The following is a 17,787-nucleotide window of genomic DNA, read 5'->3' as shown; positions in this document are numbered from 1 at the left end:
ACTAAGGATTCTTTGCTTTTGCAGATTTCCTCACAGTGGGGCTTCTGGCAATAGTTTGCACTTCTGTTCCCTTGAGAGATATTCTGGCATATTAATCCTTCAGCAGGGATGGTAATGCACAGTATATAACTAAATACAGCATTAAATGAGCTGAGTTCTGCTTGACCCTTTTTTTGCTGCAGGATGCTATATGGCAGTTGAGGTTCAAGTAATAAAAGAAAAGTGCAAACTGTCTTAGGCAGTGTTCAAAGCAAAACAAGGTTATAAATTATGTCCTGAACATTGACTGTATATTCTAACTGAACTGAGTGGTCCCTCCCCCTTCATGTTCCAAACAGAAATTGCCCAATGGTTCCAAGAAGCCAAAAACCCTATAAACTTCTATTGAAAAGCAAATGGCTATAAATCAGTCATTACATTTTTCAGTTGTTCTTGCTAATCCTAATTTGTTTTCTGTAGTTAATCAAGTTATAAATCTGGCCAATCAGAAGCCTTCATAAAAGTAGGTGGTCTCATGTCAAATGTTCGAAAAGTTTGATTGACACAGAGAACATGGTAGTTTTGGCTTCAGATATTCCTCTAGCAATAGATAAAAAAAAATTGCAATCTTCATAAAAGATTGCTGTAAGGCAGTTTATAACATACACATTTTCACCAGCCTGCTTTCAAGTGGTAGGGGTGTAAACTTCCAACGTGATCACTCCTGATGGGACCATAAGAAAACTATTTTCTATGGGTGATATCACACTCACTCAGTCCAGTTCTCGTATACAGTCAACGGTCCAGATAGTAGGAAACGCTGTTTGCAGAAACGGAAATTTGTTAAAAGGTTTTTAAAAAATAAAATCAAAATAAAAACTGGGTTTATCAATGGTTAAAAAAATAAGTTACCCACAAAACAAAATTAGTGGTGATACTCTCTCCTCCACAGTGCAAAATATCATTTTAAATATTCTATTAATCTGAAAAAAAAATGTGCCCATTGAGATAGTGTTAAAAAAAAAAAACTACAAATATATTTGAATGAATGTTATTTGAATGTGTTTTTCTCTGAAATAATCTACAATGTTCCATTAAGTCCTGTTTAACATATAGTCCAGGTTGCAGGCATGCACACAACATTACAATTTTACTTACCCCTTTGCACTTTCATTAACACTGTTGCTGAATGGATTATGTCGTCAGGTGCATTTATCACACATGTTGCTCCTGTATAGGAGATTGCTTTCCTGCAGTAGAGTGCATGCATGGTGCAATACTCTAATCACTAAAGGAGCTTTAGACAAGCCATAATCACACAGCTCTTTTTAGTTGCTACAAAAACACCTGTACCTTAGCCAATCTGCCTTAAAATCTTCAACTGAATTTGATTGTTTGAAAGAAAAGCAGTCGTTACAAAAGAGAGGTGGAGGGCAAACTGGTTAGTTTAAAAGTTATGTTTTTACATTTTCAATTTTTTTTTTTTATTATCAAACAGAAAACAGAAAGTTTTTCACCCCGCGCCAAATTACAAGCTACCATGTGCTTATATTACATTTAACAATCTTTCTCCCGAAATGCTCCCTTTTTTATTCAATAAGCATGTGTGAACAAATGGGAATAATTGACAGTCCACCAAACCCAAAGCCCCGGCTAGTCTTCCTGTAACTGATACAAACTCCAAATGCTGCAAATGTACCAGTTGCTCAAAAAAAAAAAAAAAAACAACTGGAGGGCAGAATGCAAAAGGAGCAATTATTCAATGATTGAAATGTCTAATTTTACACTAAAAATAAAAGTATGCACATTCTTCCCACCCAATTGCCTTTTTTGGAACATGCTATAGGTGGATGGAGCAAACTGGTAAATGTGCTTGTCCCCCTGCAGGTTTCATATTTTCCTTTCAAAACCAAATGGGTGATATTGGAGATTTTTCATCCAGTTTTCCATGTCTATGAGCTAACTGTACATTTCCAGCTGTGGAGGCCAACCTTGACAGTTCCCAAGCACAGGACACTGAATAATTAACCGAGACTTTGCAGGTAAACAAACTCAAGTTGCTTCAATCTTTTGAATGACATATGGTAAAAACATGCTTCATAGGTTAACTGATTACTCTAAATTGTCCTTAGGTGTGAATATGAGTGTGCATGAGTGTGTGATTTGTAGCCCTGCAACAGACTGGCGACCTGTCCAGGGTGTCCCCTGCCTTCGCCCACAAGATAGGCTCTGGGAGTCCAGTGACCCCAAAAGAGACAAAACAGGTTTAAAAGATAAATGAACCTTATCCTTGACCTTTCTTTTCTTTTCTTCTTCGGCAAAAGTTAAAAAGACACATACTTTAACTCTTTTGACTGATATGTTTAACCAAAGTCATCATATTTAGATTTTAAAAACATCTTAAAGAGTAATTATATTTCAACACTAAATTACTAAGTCTTGTGGAGCATGCTGTTGACTTAGGGGTGGATGTAGTGCAGAGGTAGAGCGGTCGACCCTTATTAGGAGGATTGCAGGTTTGATTCATGCCTTACCCACACATGTGTTGAAGTGTCCTTGGGCAAGACACTGAACCCCACATTACTCCTGGTGGTTACGTTGGTGCCAATGTAAGGCAGTGGAGCTCCCATCAGTGTGTGAATAGGACCTTCACTGTAAAGCACTTTGGGCCTTCAAGGAAGGCAGAAAAGCACTATACAAGTCATTTACCATTTATTTTGTTTCTATGTCATTTTTTTTTACTGTCAAAAAATCTCAAATAGAAGTAAGGAAATACAGTTGGATGTTTATTTTTACCACAGACACATTATCAATACATGCACTTATGTCTATATCTATTTTACAGAGTCAAAGCTGTTATTAACAAATGTCATCTCCTTCTGCAAATCCATTAAAAATGCAGTACATGCTTTTATCCAAGTTCACCTCTGCTATTGTAATAAATTACCCACACATTATGGAGGAGCAGGGGGTCACACAGAATTAACAGAAAACTTAATACATTTGATAGCGTTTGTTAAATATCAGTAATGGTAGAGTATTTCCCTAATTGTTTATGTGAGGGTAACACAGGTGTCTGATATAAAAGTTGAAGTCAGTTCCCAAATAATGCTTCAATCCCGGATTTTAAATTAAGCCCTAACATGTGATGTGTGCTTTACACTGTAAGCCTGGGGTTTATTTAAAATGTTAAAAGTTGGGCTAATTGGGAAATCTCTTGTTTGCAGAAGTGACACAGTGCTGCTTCAAGCTAATGTGAAGTTATTAACATGGCTTGAACAGCCTTGTCTGCACCTGGCACCCCAGTTTGACACATCTGCCATTTTTTTATGTTAATGTACAGGTGTTTAAGTAATCCACTGAAATGTTAGTTGTCTCTTTGGGCACTGTAACAAAATGATCCTATTTCTGAGACCTCATTCTCATTTGGTTTTCCCATCAGGAACAGCTACGTTAAAAAAAGCCCCCGCCCCCACCGCTCTTGCTGACATGACATAGAATCAGCTTTGTTGAGTTTGCTATTAAAGATAATTTGGCCAATCTCTTGAGACAAAAGAATGTGATGATTCATTCATTAACGCATGCATTCATTCATTTATTCCTCATTGAAATTTTTTTGACTCCGAAAACTTGATTCACCTAACGATATCACCACATGTGAGCTGTGACCAACAATCAAGCTCAAGGCTGACCTTGCTAATTGCTAATTAACCCTGAAATGAGAAACCTGGAACATTTTATCGCGTGTGAAGATGGCCAAGCATCTTGACGCATTGTGCCAAACTCTTCCCACAATAGATGCGGCTCGGTCAAGTATTGCTCTTGGTTTTGTACTGCATTTTCACTGCTCTAGCTTATTTCTCAGTATTTTTTTCTCTTTAAGTAGTAGCAGCTGCCTTTCATATCATTTCCGCTGACTCAAGTTTCTAGTTGAACAAAGTTTGAACACTCATCCAATGATGTGCTTTGCAAGGCTATTTCCTAGCCTGCAGACAGTGTCCGGAGGTTGTTTACATGCTAACAAAGTCGGTGAATGTGAATTGCTACAGCAGCTTTGCTTGGTGCCAGCTTTGTCCTCACATCTTGTTGAATTAAGTAATAGCTACAAGAGGAGAGCAGAGCAAGTCACCCCTGCTCTGAGTTAATTTTAGACAACCTCAGAATTCAGTGACTAATGACGTTCTCTCGCTTGTGTCCTAAATGGCATGTCATGCAGCATATATCTAAAAGAAATGACTTGATGCATAGCACACATTGCAGCCTATTTTACTTCTTTTCCTTTTTTTGTTTTTTAATGGCTTAGTGACAAAAATGTAGGTAAGAAAATCATATTTCAGATTTATTGTATGAAATACAAACAGGTTGAAGTGAGTTATTTTTCTTGTGTATACTATCATTCATGAAAAATAATTTTCTTAAGCTGCTGATGCAACCTCAGCTAAAAAAAGTATCTTTCTGTTATTTTTGGTTTGCACGCTCTTATGCTGAAAATGACCATTTTTTATCATGAGTTCCCTATTATCAAGCAGCAAACTAAATGACGGGTTTTGATTAAAAGCTGGGTATGTTACAATACTTCAGACAGTATACCTGGGATGTCAGCATTCACTTCTCTGCAGACACAAAATTAATTTCAGATTTTAAGCAATAAAGCTTAACTCCTATAAAGCTATAAAGCTTAACTCCATAAAATATCTATCCATCTTTAGAACCCAGTGGATCATGGCTGTTGGAGCAAACCCAGCTACTGTTGGACATAGGCAGGGTACAATCCGAACAAGTCACTATATTGCAGGGCCACACACTCACAAACACACACACTAGGGGCAATTTAGGATGAATTCAAACTGGAAAAGTCTGTTTGTCCAAGTCCACTTCATTTGGTCCACTGCCAGTCTTGAAAAAAATGCCTAATTTCCACTGAGCGGTACGGCACTGTCTGATCCGGTACTTTCAATGTTGCCATTATAAAATGGACCCATTAATGTGAACTAAACCATACCATTTTAGGTAATAGGTCCATAGAAAAATGGAACAGACCGCTTAGTGCAGAGCTACAGTTAAAACCCGTTGATTGGCTGAAAGTCATTATGACAAAACAAAGCACCAAGAAAGCATTCTTTTTCGCTGCCCGCAATCTTCTCTTAAACCAAATTAAATGACTTGTATATACAAAGTGCCAAAATCCAAACAGAAAAAAATGAGCTGCTGGATGACCTCCATTGTTGTTGTTGTTAGCCTTCCCCCGTGACATACCAACTCACCTGAAACCTGGAAACGCTCACTTCAGTTGCCTTGACCTGTCTAAACAAGTCTGTACTAGACTGGACAGACAGCTTAGTGGAAAAGAGGCTTTTATGTCACCAAATAACCTATGTAGCATTTTTTTGGACTGTGGGAGGAAGCCGGAGAAAACAAAGAGAACATGAAAACTACACAAATAAAAGTCCCAGCCAGGATTTGAACCAATGCCGTCTTGCAGTGAAGCGAGAGTGCTAACTACTATTCCACTGTGCAGCCCAACAGCATAAAAGAAAATTAAAAAATATTGGAAAACAAAGTGAAACTGCCTTTCCGACAGTAGATTTAATTGACCAAGATCAATATCAAGAACACTAAGGAGAATATCTGATAAACTCTAAGATCTAATAAAACTTTATCATCTTTCTACTTTGCCAATGGGGTGGTGTGGTACTGCCAGCTCTTTTGATGGGTGTTTGGTTACAGTTATTGCTAGTGCCAAAAACATGAGCCTGCCTAATCTCACTTCCTATAACATAGCAGATATTACAGGGTCAATTCAGAACTTTTCCCACCAAGGAATTTGGTGAGAATTTTTTGTTTGTCATTTAAAATATTGACTGTCGTGTCTGTTCCGCATAGTTTGCTACTTTAAAAAAGTCAGCCTCTGTGGATACTCTTAAAAAGAACAAGAATAAGACGAGACTGCAAAAATGTAGAACAGGTGAGAAAACTAGGTTACATTTTTTTTTAGAAATTGTGTAAATGTGACTTTTTCTATTCTACTGATGAAAAAAATGAGCTATGTCAGGGTTGCTAGTGGTGTCCCAGATGACAGAATAACACCTTTTTTGTCACTTTTCTTGACTTTAGTTTTATTCACTTAGAATAAAACTGACATTTTTCGAAACTATAAAAAAATACCATTAAATGACTTTACTACCAAAATAAAATAAAACTTGGCTTTTACTTGCCAGAATAAAATCAACAATGCACTCAATTACAAAAATTCAGTTTTTGTTTTGAAAACATGTATTTTGGTTAACAGTGAGGATGCAACTAAAAGAGCTGAGAGTCAATCTACCAATGGAAAGCTGTGGCAGTTATACACAGTTATTCTTACTTGTGTAAAACAAAAGCTTGTTAAACTACCAAAAAATCAATATCAAGATTAATATAATGCTACTTTCACACCAAATGTGCATCAAATTCATGCCCGCTGCGTCTCCTTTGACACTCATGACATTTTCTGCTTGACTCTTGTCTAAAAATATGTTCATAAACTTGGCTCTCCCGTTCCTCGTGGGAGGACTTAAATGTTTTAGCCTCATCACTTAATGGAAGCATTGTCTGTATATCTCTTTAACAATGCACTGAAGACTCAGATGATGTTGACAGATCAGCTTTATCTATTTAGAGAAGCTCCATAAAAGCATCATAAAACACCTCTCTGTGTCTGGGTTCATGAGGTCATTCAGAGATTCTCCCAGTATGGTGAGGTTCATCAATTATTGCAGGAGCTGCGTCTGAATGGCGGACGCTTTCAGCGAAACTTCTGTCTCTCTGTGACCCAGTTTTAAGGCTTGCTGTCCCTCATTAGTCTGAGGAAGGAAAAAACAAAAATGAGAATACAATTTGTTAATTCCTAGATGCAAATAAGGAAATTGTTAGAAAGTTCAAGAGGAGAACAGATCAGATGGGTTTGGACTCCAAGTCGTCAGCACATCACGGGTCAAAGCTAAGTCCCTGATTGGTTGATGTAACACAAATTCGACTATAAAGTTCAGATATTTGAACCCTAGATGCGAAGGCCGAAATGCGCTGCTGCCAGACAGCCGCACCCAATGCTCACAACGCGCCGCAATCGTTTTTGTTTATTGACACATTGAAATTGGAAGCACCTGACGAATCACATTTGATGTGAACCTAGCTATAATCTTTTAATCCATTCAGGTTAAATTAAAGTTTTAGTGTGTACTTGGCCTACAGACAACGACAGTAGCTGTGTTTACATGGACAAAAGTCATCGGACAGAACGCCTGATCGGAAAAAAAATGCGTCATGTACACACGCCGTTCGGAATAGTCTGCCCCGATCAGACTCGCTCGGATCAAAATTTCTTTCCGATCGAGATAGGTGCCAATTGTTGATCAGATCGTTGTTCATGTAAACAGTTCCTTTCTGATCATGTGTCACTACTGCTCTGGTTTAACTTCATGCATAGACGTATGTTTCGCTCCAGAGAAAGCTTTGGAGCTCAAACAGGACCGATCTGCTGCTCCGCGGACGCCTCTGTGCTCCGCCCTCACCCTGCGGCCTCCTTGATCTCCCTTCCTATCTTCTGTGACACCCCTCGTGAGGGGGGTGTCGGGGAGGAGCGCTTCATGCCCCTGACATACGGACCCTGCGCGGTCCTAGTGCGGCTGCCGGTGGACGGAGCGAACCGTATCTCTGAGCAGAGCAGTCGGACCTAAAGCTTTGTGTTTGAGGGGAGGGGAGGATGCTTTGTTATGTGTGGGAAGCTTCGAACTGCCATCCGTCCCATAGCTCTATGTGAACAAGCCGAATTCAGGAGAACCATGTCTACCGTCGCGCAGCAGAGCTCGGACCGACAGGTCACACAGCAGCTTTGGGGCGGTGTGAGCTTTTCAAAGCAGAAATGTCGCTCAGTCCTTAGGAACCGTTCAAACAATCACGTGGATTTGTGTTTCCAGTCGTGTCCCGACAAAATAAAGGCTGATGTTATTCCCACATATTTACGTGCAGCCAAGATGCAGATTGCGGCATTTCCCGCATCGATTTTATGTTCATCCAAGGCTAAATGTTGTTGTTAGCGCATGTTAGCCTTCACCTACCGGTAACCCTTCTTCCGGCTTCGTTCTGCCACAAAAAAAGCACCCACCACACAGATTAGAAATAAAATGACCAGCGAACAGGCGCTTCATAATAACTATAACATTAACAAAAGCGCGTTTAGAAGATCATCTCGTATATTACGGAGCTGCTCCATTTATGCATGTGGCAGCTCGGCTTGTTTACAGCGGGACTCATTTCCTCTTCCGGTATTTTAAACAGAACTGCACATGTGCATATGATTTATTCCGACCGAAAGTGCTGTGCATGTAAAGGTTTCTTCTAATCGGAAAAAGGTTTACTGGGCCCTTGTACACGGTTGAATTGTAATCCGACCATTGATCCGATTAAGATATTTTGCACATGTAACTAGTGTCGTTCTGGGTCTATAGAAAACCATATATTTTATATTTTGATGCAGTCTTTGCTATTAGAATCAGAATCAGAAGTACTTTAATGATCCCACACATGGGAAATTTGTGCATTTTCATCGCAGGAAACATAAGAGAATATAGAATAATATAAAAAACAATAATGTAATTTTTTTTTTTTTGCAGAAATGTAGACAAATAATGAGGTATAATTTAAAGACTATTTACAAACAGGTAAACAAGTAAAAATGTGCTAAAGCCATCTACTACACTGTGAGTTATTGTAGAGTTGAATTGTGTTGGACATTTTTTGAGCGGAGCTGTCTGAGCCTCCTAGAGAAGGAGCTCCGCTGTTTATCCAGAACAGGGTAGAAAGGATGCTCTGGGTTGTCCATTATGCACAAGATCTTGCTCAGTGACCTCCTCTCCATCACTGCTTCAAGCATTTCCAGTTTGCAGCCAATGACAGAACCCGCCTTTCTGATCATCTTGTTCAGTCTGTTAGGGTCACTGACTGCAATTCTGCTTTCCCAGCAGACCACAAAGGAGAACAAGGTGCTGGCCACCACAGACTGGTAGAAGATCTCCAGCATCTTGCTGCACACATTAAAGGACCTCAACTTCCTTAGGACGTAGAGTCTGCTGCAGCCCTTTTTGTTGAACCAGTGCCTTCTTGCAGTGGCTTTTTTTTAGATACTGTATCTGCATTAGTTCTTAAAATAACAAATGTAGCTTCTCTCCTATGTTTTTATTTATTTTTTTAGTTGTTGACTTCTAGGGAAAACACCTGTTCAGTAGTTCTATGTAGATCTTTGACAGTAGGACACATCAGCCTGGTGCTTATCTGATGAACTTAATGGCACAGATTTCTCATTTATGTCTTAAAGCGATCACAGAAAGCTATTTTGTAACATAGCAGTGTTTTATGGAGGCTCATTCTATGCTTAAATGTAGAGTTTATTGCCGTGACTCTTTGGTTGAAGAGCATAGTTGTGATAAGAATTGCATGTCACAGTTAAAAAATACAAACCCCAAAGACAAAAAGCTAACACAGTAGAGAGATGGTACACAGGAAAGACAAATGATGCTTTGAAAAAAGCATGTGGCTATATCAACTTAAGGTTGGAGCAAACGCTGAAAATGTCTCTGGATGTGTCATAAATCTTGCTGTTTATTGCTATACAGTTTTATTTATCCTTCTATTCCACTTTAGTCAGCACTTTGGTCATTGATCTTGAATGTGCTGCAAAATCTTACCTGCCAGTATTTCTACATTTCCTAAATGCAAGTGTTTAGTAACAGAATTACATATACAGATTTTTTCTTTAATAGAAAAACTAAACTTTCACATTTTATTGGCTGACAACAGCTATACAGAAACACCCTCAGGTAAACATCTTCATGTGTGAGACAGATTTGTCAGCATCACATCAGACGGGCTCATACAGACTGCAATTATCCAAAATGGAAAAGAGAATATCATGAGAACCTTTCAAAGCCTGCAGATGAAGTTTAAAATGGGAGGAGTTTTGACTGGCATTAAGCTGTAAGCACAACAGCAAGTCTGAGCACAAAGAATCTGTTTTGAGGAGGGGCTGACTATATCTGTTTGTAGCCAGGGACTTTTTTTTAGTGTGACTGCAGAGTTTTGAGAGAGAATCCTTAAGAATAAATACTCTCAAACTGATTGGGAATACTATGGGATTTCTTTCCTCCATAGAACTGATAATAAACTAAAATCCTTGAACAAAATACTAACACAGAAACTAATGTATTCTATATTTGGCTATTACTTTATGCTATATACTTTCACTGTAAGATGACAAAGAAGCATTCATTCTTGCATTTGATGTTTCTAGTTTCCATAAATAAACCCTCAAACGCTGCATGAACTATCCATGAGTCATGTCTGACTGGCACATCTGGCAGTCCAAAAGCAAATAAAGAAAGCTCATATTGTTTTTACTTTAGCTTCTGACGTAGGCCTCTTTTACACTTGCAGCACAGACCTTGAAAAAAGGATCCACATTTCATAGACCTTTCTGCAGCCAGAGCTTCTCTCTGCTGCTGTCAAGCTGGATTTCACCGCACATTTATTTTGAATGCTTGTTTTGAATACCCGATTTCTAAAATAAATTGATATTACAAAAAATATAGTTTCGATCGAGTAACTCATTCTTTGTCTATCCCTAACTCTAACCCATCACGACACTTCAAATAATGCAACACACCGTGGGAAGAACTGTGTGTTTGCTCTGATATAAAAACTGATATTTTAAGATAATAGACAAATATTGAATATATGTATAGACTAAAAAGATACAGTGTGTTGTGTCACAGTTTTTCTTTTTTTTAATTGACCAGACTAGAAAGTGTCTTATGAAACTTGCTGATTTAAATTGTGTTTTTTAAGTTTTTTTATTTTTTTATTTTTTTTTATTTATTTATTTATTTATTTATTTATTTATTTATTTTTTTTTTTTATTTTTTTTATTTTTTTTTTTTTTAACTTGTCCTGTCCAACAGCTAGGCAAACAGATGAGAGCTGAGGGCCTCTTGTGTTGGACATATTTTATTTTAACAAGAGGGGTTATTCATCTTCAGACAAACCAAAGGTATGTCTGAATAAACCCCTTTTGTAATTGAGGCCAAACTTTATTAATTTCAATCATGTTTGAAAATCTTTGGTGTTGGACCGGACGGAAAAGGAAAGAGGGGAAGAAGAGAGAAGGGGGACGTTAGAGAGAGGGGGGGGTAGGAGGGTGATAATAGGAGGGGAAGGGGGGTAAGACCATGAAGCAGCATAGAGCAGACAGGTTTACTGGTTGTTTATCGTTACGGTACGGTTCAAATGTAGTACAAAAAGGGCGGGGCCTGTTCACACACACTCAAATATTATCAACACACCTGCTAGCCGCAAAAATTTCCACATGTCAACATGCACACAAAACAGATAGTGTTCACGAACGCATACCTATGCCTTTAAACCAACTAGTGTGAAATCTTTCATTCATTCAATCATGCAAACTATTAGTGCAAAGGTGAGCTAACACCTGTGCTCAGGTGAGTGTTTATGTTCTTCTAAAATGGATGGTGGAATGTGAAAAGAAGGAGGAGGAGCGCCCAGCCACCCCCACACCCATACCCCCGCCGCAGCAGCAGCGGCAGCCGGAATTCCCCCAACGCCACACGGGAACAGGCAGGGAACAACCGCCCCCCGGGCGACCAAGCCCGCCACCCAGGCCAGGGCCAGCAGGACCGCCGCGAGGCCCCCAGAGCCAGAGAGCAGGGAGGCGCAGAGGGAAAGAGAGCGCCGCCCCAGCCCAGCCAGGAAAGCAGCCCCCCGCCGCGCCGGAAGAGCCCAACGCAGGGCCCCACCGGAGAGGGACGCCCACAGCCCCAGACGAGCACCCCAACACCACCCAGGAGTTCCGGGCATCCCCCCGCCCCGACCCCAGGTACGAGCCAGGACCCCCCAAGGGAGACCCGCTCCGCATTCCAGGCAGCCACCCACCCGGCCCACGGTTGGTCCAGGTAGGAGCAAGGCAGGGGCCCGCCGCCCCCGCCCAGGAGGGGGGAACCCCGGGGAAAAAAGGGCGGCCCACAAGGGATGTTATAAATATGGCCCGACCAGGCTCGGCCATGTTGGAAGTTTGGCGGGGCCCAGGGGCAAGGACCAGGACCCACCCCCCAGGGACACGAACACCCCCGGCTCAGGTGTAATATGAACCCCCCCACCGTGCGGAGAGAGCACCGCCGGGCCCAGGGAGCCGGCACCCAAGGGACACGGCCGCCATCGCCAAGGGGCCCGCACCCCCCACCAGGGAAGGGGTAGGGGACAGATGGACCCAGGTCCCACCTTCCTTGTAAAATGTGTGTGCGTGTATGGGTGTTTGAGAGGGTGTTTGTGTGCATGTGTGTGTGTTTATGTTTGAATGTATATATTGAAGGGGGAGGGGTGTGTGTACTAAGGGGGGTGCAGTTAAAATTGGCGAGTAGGGCACTAAGGGGACATCTCCTGATTACTCACAGTGATGTCCCCTCACCCTCCACACCAAGGGGCCCTAAATGTCTAAGGTGCGGTTAAAATTGGCGGGTAGGGTGCCAGGAGGACATCTGCTGCTTGCTTGCAGTGATGTCCAAGCAAGCATTATTGTTTATTTTTTTAACTTGTCCTGTCCAACAGCTGGGCAGACAGATGAGAGCTGAGGGCCTCTTGTGTTGGACATATTTTACTTTAACAAGAGTTAAAGTGTGTTTCTTAAGGTTGTTAAAGCCTTAGTCACATGCACCCGTATGGGTATTGACTCCTATGGATGCTGCAGGTTTTTGGGTTGTCCGAGTGCCTGGGGGGTCGTAGACAGGAGTGTCTGCATCTCAAATGGAGCACAGGTGTGTCTTGCAGTTCCCTTGTGGCTTAATCATAAAAATGGAATGTAGGATGTGTTGTGACCTGCCTGTAGTGCTACGTTCACATGGGCCTCGGAAACGCGCGTTCAGACTACTTCCAATGAAAAGTCTATGTAAACGTGCATAACTACGGGCTACTCCGTTCAAAACTCTCTCGATCCTGAAGTGGTCGAAAAATGTATTACATCTCTTCGCTCCAACTTGCCACCTGTCTTCCCGGCACCCTGTGATCTACTTGTTGAAAGTTTTAACAGTAAATTAAATCCTGTCTCGACTCGGTTGCTCCACTTAAATCTAAAAAGATAAATATCAAACCCACACCCCCTTGGAGAACTGAGGAAATTAAACAATTGAAGAGACGTTGCCAAAAGACTTTGGAGAAAACACAAACTTGAAATAAACTATCAATTATACCAAAACCAACTAAAACTATATAATCAAACAGTAAAACAGACCAGAAATTCATATTTTGCGAATATCATTTCTGTAAATAAGAATAACCCCAGAGTCCTCTTCACCACAATTGAGTCCTTGATCAACTCAAATGTGAACAAAAACACAATGCCAGTCTCCGCCTAATTGTGTGAGGACTTTGCAGACCACTTCAGTCACTTCAGTGACCACTAGACGGGCCCACCCAGTGTTCTATGACCTTGATATTTGTGTGGACCTCCTGCGTTCCTCATACAGGTTTGCCCAATATCTGCCCACAGACTATCTAGCTATAAGGGCGGTTGTGACTAAAGCTTTAGCTGGAAACCATATGCAGTTTTTGTTAGAGCAGAATGTTTTAGGCAAACTCCCCAGAGTTGGTGCCTGCTTCAAAGTAACTGTCATGGACCAGAGCAGCAAGCTAACCACTCGGTGCACTGTGTCCTTTGTGTAAAAGGCCAACAGATTATCACTTGCTTGTGGAGTTGATGACCTGAGCTTGTACCTTCTCCACCTTTCCTTAAAGTCATAGCGCTTTGTCATCCAGTGGGAAATGACACTCTTGCACAGCTCTGACAAGGAACTGCTGAGTCTGCTCACAGACAAACTATCTGTGCTGCAGATGCATAGACCAGCCAATTTCTACTGTTCCCTTTACTGACAAAAGCACTTCAGGGCATTGTTTTACTGTACATGCCATTCTTGATTTAGCAATACACTGGCAGACCACTTTACTATGAACACCTATGAAATATGATACAAAACAACACTGAAGCCATAAAATCTGCTTTTCTGAAGCTTCTTCCTTTTTAGTTTTTGGTTGCAAAAAGGGTCTTGTAAGAATATCAGAAATAAATGTCTTCAATAAATATTGAACACAATAAAATATTTTATATAATATCTAACGTTGTTTTCTTTGGTGCACAAGTAAAAATGTGTGTTAATCAGATCTTCAAAGCAGTTCTTTGCTTTAAGTTTTATTCTTTGCAAGAAGATATATGTAGACGAAATCTGGGATATTGTCTTTCATTCCCTTTTCAACATTTTCCTTGTTTAGTCAAACAATTTAAAGAAAGCGTGTGGCTTTGTGTGCCAACGCATCAACTCCTTAGAGATTGATTCATTGTTAGTTTGCAGCAGGTGATACCATTTTCCATTCTTTTTAGCTTCTTTAGCAGCGGCAGGGATATTTTTAGTTGGCATGTAAGGGTGTGCATCTTTTCCTTTCATATGAAAAGATACACATTTCCATTACAAGGTCAACAAATCGATAGTTTGCGACGATACAATGCAGTCTAATTCTTTAACCTAAATGGATACAATCTAGAAATTTATTCTTCATTTGGTTTCTAAAATATTTTATAAAAAATCTTTTTAACAAACAAAAAGTGCTGTGATTAAACAAAAAGGTATGTTGAGTGCACACAACACACTGTAGTTCACCTTCAGCCAATTGCAATTGATCTGACTTGCAAGCTTGTGATTGGATGTCTCTTTGCTTACATCACCTGTAGAAAAAAAATGCAAAGACAGTAGTGAGCAAAACAGGAAAAAAAAACTGACTAAGCTTGCTAGAAACCAATTTTTTACTTCTTTATGAATTTTATACTTTTTTACCAACATAATTGGTTTTCAACCAATGCTGCTGTTGATCAACTATGTAGGAGTAAAATTATCCACAATAGATGTAAAAGTATCCATCTTTTACATCCCTAACCAATACTGCTTTTTCTCCCAGTGCCTGATCAATTGTTGGATATGTATTCATATCATTTACATTTGATTTATATGTTTCACTTTTATTTTACCAGGAAGTCTGTTCCGATAAAATTTAATTTTTCAAGAGAGTCATGCCCAAGAATCCCTAATAGCATCTGACATTTTTTGCAGAATAATCTAAATTCACTGTTCACCATCCCAAAGTACCAAGATATCAGTGCTTCCTGCTTTGAGAGGTTATTGATAGGGCTATACAATATTGCAGATGTGAGCACCTATGACATTTTAACAAACCACACTTTTGTTTTTGTTTGTTTTAGCAAGTGTTTCAGTGTATTACCTAGCAGTGATATTAACTATTTCAGATGCTCCTTGGACATTTATGGGTTAAAGTTTGTCTATCAACACATAAATGTTGGAGCATAAATCAAATTTTACTGAATTGAGTAACATATTTCGTTCCACGTGTAAACTTTTTTAGTCAGTGGAGCATCTCGGACTGAATTTTCTCTGGGGCAATTTTAGTTCAAAATAAGATAAAACAATTTTTAGAGAGAGTAAAGACAAAGCTGGGTCCTAATTTGGGGAATGGGGCACTAAAATTACAATAAACATTTTCTTACAAATACTTGATGTTCAATACTGGATAAGATACTTCTTTTATGACTTATTTTGCTCCACAAATGCTTTGTTCCTTCGTGCAAATGCATTCCGAACCTTTCTGTAATCCTTTTTCTGCAGATTCGACTGTGTATATACCCTCATTCGATGGCACATCATACTTAGAGCTTCAGCCTCTTGCATTCCTTCTCCTGCCTTCTGGTGACAGCAGTAATCACGCCTCCGCAGTAAAGGATACAACCCTCTATTTGACAGTGAAAACAAAATCTACTCAAGGCACCATCCTCTTCAGTAAGTAGCCTGTTTCTTTTTTCTTAAAGGAAAAATTTAAAATTCTAACCAGGCTAAAATACATATTCATATCCCACTCACACAATGAATTCCTGAATTATTTTTCACATATTTTTGCATTTCATATGTCTTTTGTAAGTGTCTTGTAAAAGCATTTATTTATTTTGTATATTTTGCAAAACAAAAACTCAGTCAGCATTTGTTAGACGGGTTTTCTATAAATTACAAAAACTGGAAATATTGGGAACATGTGGGGAGAACAAAATGCATCTAGGCTGGAGCCTTTGAATTGTTTGAACCATGCTGGGATGCCTTTTTGAAGTTATACAATCTAATCTTATTTTTTCTACATGTGACTATTGTCTAAGCACTGCACCATGCAAGAATCATTTTAAGATATTCAGCCATTTTTCTAAGAAAATCTTTTATACACAACCATTTCCCAAAGGTCTTAAAGCTTTTTGGTTTGCTATGGCACCACCAACTTAAAGAAATTGGTTTGAAATGAATAGTTCTTATCCATCTGGAATCTTTTTCATCCCGGTTCATAGTTTTATTATTTTTTATTTTCAACACTATGGTTTGTATTCTCTTTCGTCTTGTAACTGTGATATTCAAAACAAAGTTTGTTTTGTTGGCTTTAAGAAATGCTGAATGTTTCACAGATTCCCAGTTCAGAGACATTTCTCTCTCATTCAGTTTGTTGTCATTTAATTTTGAGATCCAAAAAATTAACACTGTGCGTCGAATTAATGTCTTGCACATAAGTTTAACTGTTAAAAAGATCGAGATAGTACTCACATAATGAGGACTGATTGCGTCAGAAATGGAGAACATAATAATCTGCTAAGGAACTTCTGATAGTCTTATCTTTTGTGGACAACTGGGAGGCTTCTGTGATGTTTCGTGATTGAGCTACAAGCTTGAAGCAAACAAAAGAATCCTCCAGAGATGATCAGTCACATGCAGAGGCAAGATTGGCCTCACCTTTTATATCAACTGTGAGCTCTCCATTGTGTGTGTGCCTCTTGCCAGCTCTTTTGTTCCCACATCTACACACAGAAACACACACTCCCTTTTGCTACAGAAGATTGGGATAGGTAGGCCTGACTGTCCCTGAGTAGAGCCTTTTAACAATAGAGCATTGTCTTGGACGGATAAAAACTGCTGGATTTGTGATGTGCATTTCTGAACAAAGAGGAAATAGAAGAACACTGCTCCTTTAATTTAAGTTTTACTTTACGCACAAACTGTTTAAAAATAAATTTCCAGATATTAATTACCAGTCGGTTTAGGGGTGAAGTCATTGCATGCATGCCTTGAGCAATGACTCCAAAAACATTCAAGCGTGCATCTCGCTGAACCACTGCTCCGCGCTCTAAAAACTTCTCACATTCTCTAAGGCATCTCCTGTGTTACAGCGGTCAGGTCCAACTAAGGTGCAACAGAAATGCATTGTGTGGCGATCAGAGGTGATTTATTTCACACCATCCAGAGACACGCTTCATAGCATTCATCTTACCCGATTGGCCCAGATCATCTTTGTATCACATTGTCCACAAACTCTCTCATGTGCTTTTAAGGACCAAATAAATATTCTTTGTCTGCTTTGAGCAATACATTAACGTGTTTCTACGTCAGAAGCTTGACCATATTTGTTACTATAATAGTTGTTTGCACATTTTTTATTATAAATTCAGAAGGTTGACCTTTAAAAAGTGTAGATAATCTATATTGCAGAGACTTAACGTTTTGACTGTGATTATCTTTGGATCTATTTTAAAAGCGTTCCCCGTGATCTTTTAATTATGATTATGCCGTTTTTAGCCAAAGTTTTTCATTTTCTAGGACCTAGTTTCTGTAGAGTGGC

The 17,787-nt window shown here is 39.6% G+C and overlaps 1 protein-coding gene across 2 annotated transcripts in view; it reads left to right on the top strand.

The window, feature by feature from the left end:
• eys (eyes shut homolog (Drosophila)) overlaps positions 1–17,787 on the top strand; it is a 207,487-nt gene that overhangs the window by 128,790 nt on the left and 60,910 nt on the right. For both annotated transcript variants that reach the window (XM_023963743.1, XM_023963742.1), the window contains one exon: positions 15,747–15,917. In XM_023963743.1, the coding sequence (XP_023819511.1) occupies positions 15,747–15,917 (171 nt within the window). The remainder of the gene's footprint in view (positions 1–15,746; positions 15,918–17,787) is intronic.

This window comes from Oryzias latipes, chromosome 15 (genome assembly GCF_002234675.1).
Source record: "Oryzias latipes chromosome 15, ASM223467v1".
NCBI classification, from domain to species: domain Eukaryota; kingdom Metazoa; phylum Chordata; class Actinopteri; order Beloniformes; family Adrianichthyidae; genus Oryzias; species Oryzias latipes.
This window is presented reverse-complemented; position numbering and strand designations above follow the sequence as displayed.